Source organism: Marmota flaviventris, chromosome 6 (genome assembly GCF_047511675.1).
Source record: "Marmota flaviventris isolate mMarFla1 chromosome 6, mMarFla1.hap1, whole genome shotgun sequence".
NCBI classification, from domain to species: Eukaryota; Metazoa; Chordata; class Mammalia; order Rodentia; family Sciuridae; genus Marmota; species Marmota flaviventris.
Window position 1 is genome coordinate 99,390,198 of NC_092503.1, and position 14,792 is coordinate 99,404,989.

Consider the following 14,792-nt stretch of genomic DNA (forward strand, 5'->3'; position numbering starts at 1 on the left):
TATGTACCACCTGTTCACTCAAGTTTCTAATAAAACACTTAAGATTTTTCAGATTGAAGAAAACAATTTAGTTTACACTTTTTTTTCTACCATTACAATTTTAAAATCATGTCTTTACAGAGAAAGTCCATCTATAGGGTAATTAAGCACAACTAATTTTATCATACAGAACAATAACTGCTGTACACTACTATGCTGTGAACATGTAAGTCACACCCACAGTTCTTCCATTACAGAAATCTGTGCACATGTTATAACAACTATCCACTGTGTTCTTTGGACAAGTATTTATAGCTACATTCATTTATATTTCAATAGCTATTTGAAATTACAGCATTTCATTTGTTTTTGTGGATAAAATTTCCAAACTTTTGCATAAATCCTCGAAACTTGTTTTCATTTGGCTGATAGGAGCGGTAAACACCAGCATTGTAATTAAGCATTGGGCTGGTTCTGCCATAACTGTTACCCATCGTTGTGGGTTTTATTTCTGGGCGATTTACACTGGTATTTGGAATGCTGCTTGTTGGCTGCATAGAGCTCTCGATCTTACAAAATGGCTCAAATCGACTGTAAACACGCCGGTCAGTGGAATGAGTTCGGAGAAGCTCACTGGGCTTTGGCCTTGGAGAAGAGGTTGCTCTTCTTTCAGGAACAACAGGTGCATTCACCTCCTTTGAATCACGGTATTGGATCTGTTCAGTGTTAAATCTTGGGGCAGAGGCATCTCCTGCCCTCTCCAAGAACTTTCTTTCAACTTGACCTGGGGAAGGTATTATTTTGTCTCTTTCATCTGATGGAGGATTCATCCCCTGAATTGAGCCAACTGTTACATCTTCCTTACTCTTGTGAATGCTGCCTTGAGAATTTGATGAGGAAGAACGCTTTCTTCTAGGAGATGAATCAGCTTTTGGTTCTGATTTCTTTAGTTTTTGATTCTCCTCACCTTCAGATACTAATGTGTCAGAGCTACTGCACATTCTATAAAATGCAGGTGCTTTGTTTTTGGATAGATTTTCTTTCTTTTCTGGGGTAAGGCTAAGTAATGACCTTAACTTCTGAGATCCCTTTTTCAAAAAACTTGGGGAACCCTTTACCTCCTTCTTTGATGCATGTTCTTTGTTGGGTTCCTCTTTATTCACATCAAGTAAAGCAGCCATGGAAATTGATTTGGTGGTGGTGCCACTTGGAGCATCTTTCTTGATAGAGGCTTCCTCCCCCTCCTCCTCCTCCAAGTTATGGGTCACATTGTGCATGCTTTTAGAACTTTTTAGCAAATCCTCTTTGGGTTTTTCTGGCTGTCTAACTCGATTCCTGGTAAGTGTACTATATACATAATGCTTACTATTTCCATGATCTAAATTGGGTTTTGAATGGTCAAAGAATGGGAAGCTGCGTCTTTTAAGAAGATTCTCTTTTTGTTGATTCTTCAGATTTTCTGCCTGCTTATTTACACACAAGGTTGTATATATATAGTTGTTTGATTCTGCATGGGCATTTGTAGTTTGGTTTAAGATTGGTGACTGGTTTTCAGGAACCTGCAAGGTATGCATTTTTGGTGCTTCTGACTGAATTGGGAGCTTGGGGATTGATTCAGGTAAAGGTTTCTCTGTCAAATGCTGTACACTTGGAGGGGTATCTGGGATCTCTTTAGGTGTGTCACTTCCCTGGGAATCAACGATAGTTGAATTGGAAGAGCTGGTTGTACAACTGTTAACTTCTTGCTGCTCAGGTAGAGTTGGTTTAAATACAAAAGAGGAGCGAAGCCGAGAGTGAGTATAAACGGCATTGGCTTTCAAATTCTCAGAGCTATCATAGCCCTCAAATCGGTCACCTAAAGCGGAGCCATTTGATTCAGGTGTGCCTTCTGAATTGTCATTTAAGTAGGATTCAATTCTCCAGTTGCGCAGGAATGATTTAGTGGTGTGCTCGAGGGTTGGCATTCGTTGTTGTAAAGAGCGAATGTGATTATCTGTCCCATTAAAAGACCTCCGCACATTCGAATTCCTTTCTGCAAGATTTGTTGTCTTTCTGTGGGCAAGCCGATTGGCAAAACTCTGGGCGGGTGTATTATGGTGGCCTGTATAGCCTCCCCGCGATGAGGATGCCACACTGAGACTATCTGAAGGCCTCTTCCAATTCCCAGGAGGATTATTGGTTCGATTCAGAGCCCTATTAAGCAGCAGGTATGGTGTTGTTTCTGGCTGTTCCCCAGCATAACTATGTCTTTTCCAATTTTCATTTATTTGATTGGGTTGAAACTGTCGGATTGTGTTTGGACCATTAAAGTTTGGAATAAAATGAGGTTTGTATCCATGATTTCTTATGTTGTATTTGTCATATTCATTTAGGGCATACATCCCTCTGTTTTTGAAGTAACTAGAATCTAGTTTATGAATTTTGTCTTGTCTACCAAAGAGGTTTCTTTGGCTGGAAACAGAAGCTAGTGAAGAAACCGATCGCTGGTAGGTGCCGTTCTCCCAGAGTGCCTTGCCATGCTTCACCCTTGCCAATTCCTCCTGAGCAAATGAACTGGGGACACAGGATCTGGCATAAAGGGTTCTAAATTCTTCATCAAAGGACTCAACAAGTTGCCCTGTGATTATCTGGACCATGCTGAGGTGTGCTTTTTCAAATGACCACATGTAGCTGAAAAAAAAAAAAAGAAAGAAAATTATAATTTTGCTAGGTTAAAATTATGATGATAATATATAGTTCTACAATGTCATTTAATATTAACAAAAGAATACTGGTGTTTGTTCTGCTTGGATAGCATAGTCTATAGAATTTTTCAGTTATTTATGCTTGTAATGTAGGTATCTCCTATGTTCAAAGAACAAAGCAACTCAACTTCTGGTATTAAATCCACTCAAGAGTTTTTTATACTACTTTCCAGAAGCTCAGAGAAAAGCTTGCTGTGCATTTTTCATCTTTGCCTACCAAGATTTTATGGAGTAAACAATATTATATTTCACATATACTATCCTGCCAGGGTATAGAAAAGCCAGTATTGGAGGAAAAGCTGGGAGGCCTGGCTTCTGCAGAGATATAGCCACATGAGCTTGGACCTCACTTTCCCCAAGTCCAAAATAAGGACATAGATAGTATAATAGCTACAATACCCTATGCTCCTAGGATGTAATAATGCAAGATGAGCCTGTGCTAATGCATGTATTTTGAAAGTCTCAATGTCTTCAGACTGTTATCTCTGTGGCTTACTCAGCAAGTGTAATTTAGGTTGCAGGGAGCTGTAAACAGGATTTATAGTTAGCTTCCTCAATCACTAATGGGCATACTTCCCTGTACTCGGTGTACACAGGACTAGTAACTGCAGTCCTTATAAGCCATGCCATTCAAAAATGTCAATCAGGATCTTTTAATATAGAATGCAATTTATAAGACATTAAGGTTTGTAATGACTTACAGTACTTTATGGAACTTTCAACTCCTTTCCACCTTTAGAGGTAACAGCTCTCTTGAAATTTTCTATCAAATTTTAAATCTGATTTTTGAAAACATAGATGATATAAAGAACCACTATGCTGGAAAAATGCATTGCTAATATGCTATGCATATGCTATGTACATAATACAATGGAGGTTTATACAAAAGAGAAATGAGACAGAGACACATTCTACATTAAAATATCTTACTATCTATAGAGGGAAACAACAACAAACACAAATATAAAGATTTTTTTAAACCTGCATAGTAATAATTTAAAATGCACAAAACAACAATATAACACTTAAGAATCTTGCTATGCTGATATGCTCAAGTTTATCTGTTATCCTGGTGGAATGTGTGGTTTAAGAATATTTACCAGCTGCTTTTTATGTGAATATGTGAGCCACCAGGATGACTTAAAAGAAATTGTACAAAAGTCAATAAATAATTTTCAATTCAATTGAAGATGTGAATACAACATGTAATCAAGTAATGAAATAAATAACTAGAAAGTATGTGGAAATCCCTTAAGAGAGTGGGAGCTTAGCGAAATTTTGACAGAGACTAGATACTCAGAAGTTCAGACATGAAAGACGTGGGAAGACAATTTGTGTGAAAAAAGAGACATATGGAAAAGTAAGGGAAGCAATAATAGCTACGTTTCAGTCAAACACAGAACTAAATATATTTAGTTGGATTAAAAGAGTTATGTAAGGGATTTTGTGAACCAGTTGTGAAAGCAAGGGAGAGAAGTCTTGAAAGCAAAGCAGAACGTTGGATTGCTTAGGACTTGTTTCTGAAATTGGACAATTTACAGTAAAAAGAGATGTTTCAAGAATTATTTTTTTCTAGTGGCTGTTTGTAATTTGGATTGAAAGATGAGGAACTGTAGTTACTATGAAGAATAAGGTAAGAGTCTAGACTTTAGCAGAAATTGGAATAATGAGTAAAACTTGAGCCACTAGGAAAAAGAAAGGACCTGATCTTCATGCCATAAAGAATGTCTATAGGTTATGAAGTGAAAATACCCTCCAGCTGTCGAGTTTAGGAACCTGAGAAGATATTGCTACTAGTAAATGTATGACAACTGGGAAAAGTTTCTAGGTCCAGTAAATCAGAATATTTTAATAAAAGTTCAGGGAACAGGAAGACATTTGATTGAATATGTTTAATTAGTAAATCTGAGAATCTGGAGAAAAGGGGCATTCTGTAGGGTTTGGGGACAGATTCCTGTGTTTCTCTCTCATCCTTGGTAATTTGTATTATCCAAATGTCAATAAGATCTGTTTTATCAGTGCTGACCTCTTCCTTATCTCTGGAAAATTGCAATCTAAACTTGCAATTTTAATGAACTTTATAAAACTAAGATGTCATCGATCCTCATCCAACGCTTCTCTTCGCACAACCTGTTTCCTCCCCAATCTTACTTATTTAAGTCAGTGACTCAATCATCCTTTCAGGCGATCAAGATAGAAAACAGGAGCTACCTCTGATGCTCTCTTTCTCAGAACCAAGAAGAAAAGCAGGTCCTAATCACTCTGATTCCCAAACCAATCACAGATGTCTCCTGTTTCCTATGACCTTAGTCTGAGGTGTCATCTGCTAACTTGGCTTTTCTTCATTTGCTTATTTTTCAATTAACAGTAGCAAAAGTGATGTATTCAGAATATAAATTGGGTCATGTCATATTCCTACATAGAATTTTCCATTTATTTAAGATGAAATCCAAACTCCTCCTTACCTGGCCTAAGAGAATACCTTTTCTACATTCTTTCCTGTTCTACCTTGAAGAGCTTCTCTCCTTGTAGAAGGTGTTCCTGTCACATTGGTCTTCTTTCTAGAGATAATAGTTCCACCAGATAATGTGTCCCAGGATTTTTGTTGTTACTGTTTCTTTGAAGATACTTTCTTCCCTCTGGTCCCTGACTGACTGACTCCTAATCACTCTAGTCAAAGTAGCCATGTTATCATGCTTTGTCCTATTTCCTTGGTCAGATTGCTCCAGTCCTCATTATTACTATCTAATATTTTATTGTTTGTTTTCTCTTTGTCTTTCTTGCTCACTAAAATAAAACTTCTCTCAGCTTATTGACCTTGTTGAGGACTATATTCTCAGGGGGTTAAGAATGGTGCTTGGCATATTGTAGACACTTTTAAATATTTGCTATAAACAAACACAAGAAAGTATAAATGAATTATTATTTTCTAAGTCACAGAAGATTAAAAGGCAGAGATGTTTATATTTGTGGAAAGTTTAAAGGGTTTCAGTTAAATTTGTTTAGTAAGCTTGTTTATTTCTTTTTCTTTCCTTTATACTACTAGGAAGACAGCAAAGGTAATAGGTAACAGGTGGGAGTATTCAATGTATTCTGAAGCAGAGAAATCCAAAGGAAAAGTGGTAGCAATTCAGAGGAAGTTTGTGCAAGTTGAGTACCAATGGGAATAAGCCATTTGGGCCAATACAAAATTTATAGATTTAATGTTGGAAGAAAAGGGTACAACAGATGGTAGGTCATTGCTATGGCTTGAATGTGTCCTTCAGAATTCATGTGCTGGAAACTTAATCTTCAAGGTCATATGCTAATGTATGTGGAGGCAGAACATTTGGGAGGTAATTAGGATTAGATGAGGTCATGAGGGTGGATGCCCATGATGCAATTAGTGGTTTATATGAAAAGGAAGAAAGACCCAAGCTATAAAGTTTTATACCATGTGATACCCTGCACCGCCTTGGACTCTAGAAAATCCCCACCAGTGGGAATGCTCTCACCAGATGCAGCCCCTTGACCTTGCACTTCACAGTCTCCAGGACTTTAAGAAATGAATTTATTTTCTCTATAAATTACACAGAATGTGGTATTCAATTATAGTGATATAAAACAGACAGGATGGTTATTAAAGCCACAAAAACAGGGAAATGGAGATTGACGGAAAGTCTTGGGCTTATAGGTTCCCTTCTCTTCCCTCTCCCATTCACCATTCCTTCATCCTTTTCATCAGAAAGTGACCCCGAGAAGATCTTAGCTCAGGATCTTTAAACAGCACAAGGCAGAGGTGAAACTGAGGCAGAAAACAGAATTATCAGGCCCCCATTTTTCCTTTTCCAGTTTGTTGTTGTTATAGACTATTTCTGTATTCCAGAAACAGACTGGAAAAGGGAATCCCCCACTCTGGTCAGTGCCACATCACCTCCAAATTTTGCCCCCTTCTATTAAACAGTCATGGAAAGAGATTATTCTCAGGAAACACTGAACAGCCCTAGACAAGCTATGTATATTGACATGTGTGAATCCTTCTATAAATCTTCCAGGACCCCAGTCAATCACTCAATTGAAAGTTAAACTTTGATAAATATTTTCTATGCAACTTCTGATCAGCTTTATCATCAATCATTCAGAAGCAAACTTTGGCAAAATTGAGTGGGTAAAAAATTAGTAACCACTTTGAAAAAATAGAACAAGAGAGAAGAGCAATAAAAACCCAGATAATTTGATCAAATGCTATGGACAAATGGGTGGAATAAACACACATAGAACACTCAACAAAATCAGAATATATATTCTTCTCAAATTGACATTCAGTAGGGGCTGGGGTTGTGCCACATGTGTGATGCACTGTATTCAAACCTCAGCACCACATAAAAATAAACAAATAAAAATAAAGGTATTGTGTCCATTTACAACTATTTTTTTTAAAAAAAATGGACATAGAATATTTTCCAGAATAGACCATATTAAAGTCAAACACGAGTCTTAACAATGTAAGGAAGATTTGAATCATGCAAAGTACCTTCTCTGATTATAATGGAATAAAACTAGAAATCAATAGCATAAGAAAACTGAAAAGTCCACAGACATTTGTAAATTAACAGTTTTGAACAACAAATGGGTCAAAGAAAGTCACAAGAGAAATCAGAAAATACCTTGAGACAAATGAAAATGGAAATTCAGCATATTAAAATTTATGGAATACAGTGAGAACACCTCCAAGAGGGAAAGCTGTTGATGCATACATTAAAAATGCAGAAAGATCTTAAATCAGCAATTTAACTTTATACCTCAATAAACTGGGAAAAAAAGAGAATAGATATAGATTAGAACAAACTAATTAGGGTGGTGGGAAAATGTCCTAGAACTTCAAGAAAGGGGGAAAAAAAGATTTACATTAAAAGAATGGAAATAATAATTGTTGAGACTTCTCAACAGTAACTCTGATTATAACACCTTCCAAACTTGGAGGAAAATGATTCAGCCAAAAATTCCATCTCAAACTAAGCTTCAAATCACCTAGAATTATGAATTTGGGGGTTAAATGTTCTTGAGCAAGCTTGGGAGACAACTAGAAACATGGAAACAAAAACAAATAAAAGTAGGATTTAAGAAATCACAGATCACAGATCAAACCACCCAGGAATATGGGACATATGAGGGCTCTAATTGTGCTCCTGGTTAGGCCAGGTTAGACATCACAGATTGTTGTCAGCTACTCAGTATTTGGAAAAGTCATTCATCTGCTGCAAAACCTGTGTGGTCAACTGGAAACATAGCAATAGAGATAAAACAAGAACAATGAATAAAAGCAAAAATAAAATAGCCATTATTCACTCTTAAGACATATATCATAAATTACTCCATGGCTCAACAATGATCAATTTTGACAGAATTTCAATAATGTAATCCTGGACTTTTCATTTAGCAAATATTGTGGTAAAACTATATCAAGACACTGGAGATAAGAAAGGAAAGTGGATGTGAATATATCGCCATCTATCCTAGCTGGCGACCTAATGCTGGGTTCACAAAATCTAACCATTCCAATAACTTAAGAAAATGACAAAGAAAGCACACAAACACACAGAACTTTCTTTTCAAAATCTGTGATGGCTCTCCGACCATAAGGGTCAGTGGAAAGAGAGAGAGCCACTAGAATTCTTTATTCTTCTATAGGGGACACACAAGGGGAGGTTCTATGGAACATTCTATCCTAAAAGGGGCTAAAGGGTAGGGATTACAAAGGAACAGGAGAGTGTAACTCAACCCCACCAGGTGAGGCCTACTCCTGGAGCCACGCTGGGGTAATGCCCAAGTTACTGTGACCTGGCACTGCCTTGCCACACTGAACACAATTATTGGTGAGAACCCTGGTGCATCAGGACTTAAAGGTGCCTGCATTCAGGGCAGCTCCCGACAATCCTGGACTTTTCATTTAGCAAAACTTGTGATAAAACTATATTGAGAAACTGGAGATAAGAAAGGAAAGTGAATGTGAATGGGTGAGAAATACAATTCCTCAATTACTGTAATGAAACGCCAAGATACAATAATTGAAATTGATAAATTAAGAAAGAACAGTATGCTCACATTATTGAAGGAATGGAATAAGAATCAGAAGAACTAGCTCAAGGAAGTGAATAATTACATTTAGAGGTCAGAAGCAACAGTGAGTACAGATAAAAAAAAAAAAACAAGAAATGCTGTTTTGTACTACACATCTTTTAGTAATATTTGATTTTAAAAAATTACTTCCGTCTCCTCCAAACACACACGGATGTATATTAGTCATGAAGTTGGAAGTGTGGCTATGAATTCTCATACCAAAAAGTGGATTAAAAACACTCTGGGTTCCTGGCAGGGTGTTAAAAAGTAAAATTCATGGGGTGTACATAGTGATGGTATATTGGTTGTAGTATGAATCTCAAATGTGAAAATCTTCATGTCTGATAAAAAATGGCACTGGAGAGACACCAACTTCAGTGAGTCTTTGGGAAGTAACTTTTATAAAGATCATAAGATTTAAGAAATAGAAGCTCATAAAATTCTTTCTTGGTTCAATATGTGGAAAATGCTTTACTAAATACCTTTCAGGGTTTTATATGAAAATTTCAAATGGGAATTATCAAATTCAAGATATTTTTATACTCTTTGATTAAAAAATATTTAAGTGTTTTATCTCATCAATGTTATTATCATGTTATGGCAAAAAGCCTATTGTATAAAAACTATCACCATGATATGTGAGCTGTCACACGACAGATGTGTGACTGTGTGAATACAAATTCCAGGCCCTTCTGGCTGGGAGTTTAGAACCCATTGACATCTCACAGCAAAGAATTTTGAATTAAAGAAGCCATTTTTCAATTTGCCTGTGAGGAAAATAATGGCAATACCAGAATATGAAAGACAAAGGCTGTTTTCAAAGTATAGGAGATACTTTTTAAAATCAAACTGGTTTGTAACTATTCCAACAGAATCCATGAAAATATTGTTAACAATAAATATCTATGATATCAGTCATGAAAAACAAAATAAAAATGGTTGACAACCACTAAATTTTAAAGAAGTATAATCAAAATGAACTTCAAATAACAAAGAGAATAAAGTTGTTAGAATTTTTAGTGAATTGCTATTATCTGTGTTCCTAGGAATTCCATGTTCATTTCCAATTATACCTCTGACCTATGATATAGATAGAACGACATAGAGTTTTTGCTTTGTATTGATTTTGGTGATTGCAATTATCTGTTTTTCCCCATATCAATATAAAGCAGCTTAGCTACATTTATCTGAACACTGGGCACTTATTAATACCTAGTGGTAGCAAACCAAAGTTCAGGTGAAATTTACTACTGAAGACAATATTAAAAGTCAAGTTAAATATTAAAAACACAAAGCATTAATTATGATGAGCTGAAATAAGAAATACTATTCTGTGAGTCAAATAAGCTCTCAATTTTAATTGTAATTTTAATTAAAAACTCTAAAACTAAGTGTGTCTGAACAAATATATACACATATAATAAGACTTTAAAAGGACTCATTAATTTTAAGCATTAATTGTAATTTCTGCTCTTAACAAGTGTTCACTTGGAACTGCAAACAGCAACAACAAAAAAAAAACTCCCTGAGCTTAAAGGGAATGGTAGCAGAAAATAATAGTTATAACAAAGCCCTAAAATAATAGCTAAGATTAGGGATTAAGGATGCATTAACTCATTTAATCTTCATAACCATGTCATGAGGCAAGTCCTATGAATATCCTTATTTTCAGCTCAGCAAATCAAAGTGCAACCAAATTACATGACTTGCTTGGGGCCATCAATTTCAGAATTTTAGTGTGGTTCTTCCTTCCTGGGATCTTTTAAGCTTTAAGCAAAAGAGACCATGGATTCTACCCCCCCCCCCCCAACTTCTATTTATATCTACCTCTTTTCTGGGGTCTCTCTCATCTTTAATAGTGAATCTGCACTGCCCTGATGACCTGGCACTACACAGATATTTGCAGGTACTTTTATCTGCTTGTTCACACAGCCTCATCCTGTATCTCATGCAGGACTGATGCCAGGATTTAAAAGGGAATGTCGACAAGTGTGCATACTCTGGATAAGCCTGTCCTGGATTGGGTTGCCTATCTAGTGTGATAAGATGCTGAATAACACCAAAATAAGAAAAATCTATTCAACAGTCTCTTCAAAGCAGTGAAGAGCTTCTATTTTTATAAGGAGTAGTTGTTACTTAATGTACATTATACAGTGTTTTCACAGGAGAAAAACTACCTGGGTAGTGTTATAGAGCTGTAGGGAACCTAAGATATTAGTCAAACTCTTCATTTTCTAGAAGAAGAACCTGAAGCTCTAGGGAATATGGGATTTGCCTAGAGTCTTAATCCTTTAGAGGCAGGACCAAGAGTGAAACATGGTCTCCAATCTTCTATGCAAGCATTCCTTTCTTGTTTTTAAGAGTGAGCTAAGACGATTGTATAAAAATTTGAAACTTAATCAATTATTTAAATGATGGATAATGCTGAAGACAAACACAATGTTCTTACCTGTAAGAGCCATACATCACTTTTTGGCAGTCTACTAACAAAAATTTCTGTTCCAGTTTTCCATGGAATTTTGCCCCCGTTTTTGAAAGATAATCTTGACCTTTTACTGTCCGCACTCGAATATTCTAGAATTATATGTAAATATAAATTTTAAATTATGGCTAGAAAGGAGATATTTTGAAAAGTCAAATATATATCAATATAAAACCTTAATAACAAAAAAAATTTACTTAAATTCAACTTATAAAACACATAAAAAATTGTGAAAAAATCTCTCAAAAATTACTCAAGAAAAATGATCACTTATAAAATACATTTCAACAAAGCTTAAAGAAGCGGTAGATGGTGCTTTATATTTATACAGAATGATTTTATTAATTACTTAGGATCCTATTGTGACAAATCCTTTTGAATTATAGCATCATGAAGATAAAATAACAAATTAAAATCGGTCTTCCTTTCAAAAGTCAAATATAACTGATAACTGTATGCTAAATGATCTTGACAAGCAATATGTGCTGAATCATAGCCACTGCTCCTGTCAGTGGATCAAGGTTGTACCTGCAAAATGGAAGCATTAAATATCCTAGCAAAGTTAACTAAGAAAAGCCTTATATAAGGATGTGGTTTTAGGCATATTCTGAAAAGCTCCAGAGGGCCTGTCTGTGATCAATCATTGTATCACCTTAAGTATACACACATTTTTTTCTTTTTACTTTTGGAATGATCAGTCTTAGCATGACTTAAACTGAAGGAGAAGAAAATGATGCACAAAAATGCCTGAGAAAAAAATAGAATTCTTACCCTGAGACGTTGAATTTGACAACTCTGCTTTTCAGTCATATTTAGAAAATGATTAAAATTGGACTCATCGAGTAAAATATATACAGATATCCCCCGAGTTGATGCCTCCACTATTTCTTTGAAAATGTCCACATCTGTAAACATATCCATCACTAAAGCAATCACCTGTTAAAGAAAGGATAGGAAGCAATTTCAGATATATAATAAAGATTAAGAAATTCCTTAGTTTCAGTAAAAACTGGACAAAATAGAAAACAATGAAATATGTACATACATACATATACATAAATCATATACTAATAAGTATGCCATTTTATATAAATAAAAATATATTTTAAATAAGCCAAAACATATATGTTGATTTGTTACAATAAAAGTCTGTGTTTTAAATCCATAGTTCTTGAAACTGTGTTAAGAATAGACTTTAGTGCCAGGTGCAGTGGCATGCCTGTAATCCCATCAGCTTGGGAGGCTGAGGCAGGAGGACTGAAAGTTCAAAGCCAGCCTCAGCAAAATCAAAGCACTAAGCAACTCAGTGAGACCCTGTCTCTAAATAAAACAAATAATAGGGCTGGAGATGTGGCTCAGTAGTCAAGTGCCCCTGAGTCTGATCCCCGGTACCTCTCCCACCCTCCCCCAAAAGAACAGACTTTAGGAGTGGGAGCAAAGTTTGAAATAGAACAACTGTAACAGGAGGTGATGGTGAGGACCAAGACGGTGGTGTCTGTGATGGGCGATGCTGGGTATTTGAGCCAAAAGGACTTGTGAATGGAATATATGTAAAGAGTGAGAAAAAAAGGCAAAGCAGGTCAACTCTAAAACTTTTTGCCTCACAAAGACAGAACTGACAGCAGGTACAATAAGTTTTAGGTGTAATATTAAGAAGAAAATTTAGGTTTGAGGGGCCTGGATATCCAAATAGAATGCTGAGAGGCCTGGGCCAGAAATGTAAATTAGGTGTCAATGGTCTGGAGATAATTGAATCCCAGTCATCAAGGGAGAGAGGATAAATAGAAGACCAAGGAATGAATCCTGTGACACTCCAAAGTTAAAATGGGCTAAAACAAGAGAAGGTAACAGCAAGGAGGCATCTTGAAATCCAAGCACAGTATCAAGGATGAGGGTATTAGGAGCACCAAATCCTACTGCTAGCCCACATGCAGATTAGTGAAAAGTAAAAGCAAAAGCCTTAGTGGAAGGTGTCTGGGAGTGAATGGGAGGACAGACACTGGATATAACTGCAAAAGACAACTATGTTTTTTATAATTTGGCTATAAACAGGAAGCAGACAAATGAAGCAAGACTGCAGGTCAAGAGGAGTTGTACTTGTTTTAAGGTGAGAAAAATAATAGCATGTATATGCTACTAAAATGTTCCAGTAAAGAGCGGAAATAAATGATGCAAGAGAATGTGGGAGGGGAGGTGGGAAGAGGAGAGTTCCTGGAGCAAGGCCTTTGGGTCTGAGTGGTTAATGAGGGATAGAATCTAGTGCAAAAACAAAGGAATTATAGCATTTATTGTACAAACCAGCAAATGATCCTATGAAGCCTAAAAGCCACATACAAACACTCGAAGACGGGATATGCTAGAGACACTGGAGAAAATGGATTTTCTTGGTGTTGTTGGAAATGTGGTCCTCAACTGAGAGTGAAGCTTTAGAAAGATATTTTAGAGGTCTGAGAAAAGGATACCAAGAAGTCATCTAGAAGGGTAGGAAAGGAAATCGACTAAGAAAATAGAGTCTGGTTGCTGATTAGCATAAGGACTCACCAGGTGATAAACTTGTTATGGGAACAGTATATAAATAATGATTGTGACTTATTCTCCTCTGGCCTTGTTCAGCTGCAGGTGCACAGGCATGGAATAGCCAGAGAGTTTGATTTAACAATGGCTGTAGTCCTGCCATACAGTGTAACAACTTGAGAAAGGACAGAGGAATTGAAGGTATGCATAAATGACTAATCTTTAGTCATTTGGTCTGGAAATAGAGTGGAAACAAGATGCTATGACTGTGAGAGACAGAGAAATGGGGATGAGATCAATGAGTTGAATGTTTTTCTGGTTTTAAAGGACAGGTAGATGTTAAGGAATTCTGTGTGTTTAGGTTTAGTGTGTATCTTATCTTTTAAATATACAGGTTAATATGGCCGCAAAGGAAAAAAAATCTTGATTTGTATTTACTTCACATTATAGGAAATGAAATAAAATTAGCCATAAATTCATAATTTTTGAGGATGGTTTACTGTATACAGGAGATCTCTTTGTATTATTTTTTCTACTTTTGAAACTTTCCATAAAGTGAGGTTAAAAATATAAAAAGACAAATGTTTGATTAAAGCATACACCAGAGTCAGAAGGCAGAAATAGAAGCAGAAGGTATTGTCAGAGAGGGATACATGAGTTAGATAGGGAGGATCTGCAGGTTACCTTCAAGGATATGACTGGGAGTCAATGGCTAAGGTATTTTAGGAAAAGATCATCAGGAAAAGACAAGGAAGTACGTTTATAGAAAGATCTCTTACATTGTATATTTCAATTGCCAGGAATTGAGGCAAGATAAGTGTCAAAAAGAGTAATAGGAAGTAGGATCCAAAGCCATCAAAAAATGAAAGGGAATTGAATAGCATGGGAACAGGCACATGACAACATCAGGATATGTTAGAAGAGGATTGAGTCATTGGTAATATTAAGACATTTTTATTTACTATATTTAAACA

The 14,792-nt window shown here is 36.1% G+C and overlaps 1 protein-coding gene across 1 annotated transcript in view; it reads right to left on the reverse strand.

Annotated features, from left to right (window-relative positions):
• Positions 1–338: 338 nt before the first annotated feature.
• Fam83b (family with sequence similarity 83 member B) overlaps positions 339–14,792 on the reverse strand; it is a 59,623-nt gene continuing 45,169 nt past the window's right edge. The window contains exons 2-4 of the mRNA XM_027938182.2: positions 12,076–12,240; positions 11,272–11,396; positions 339–2,649 (exon numbers count right to left, since the gene is read on the reverse strand). Coding sequence (XP_027793983.2) covers positions 339–2,649; positions 11,272–11,396; positions 12,076–12,240 — 2,601 coding nt within the window. The remainder of the gene's footprint in view (positions 2,650–11,271; positions 11,397–12,075; positions 12,241–14,792) is intronic.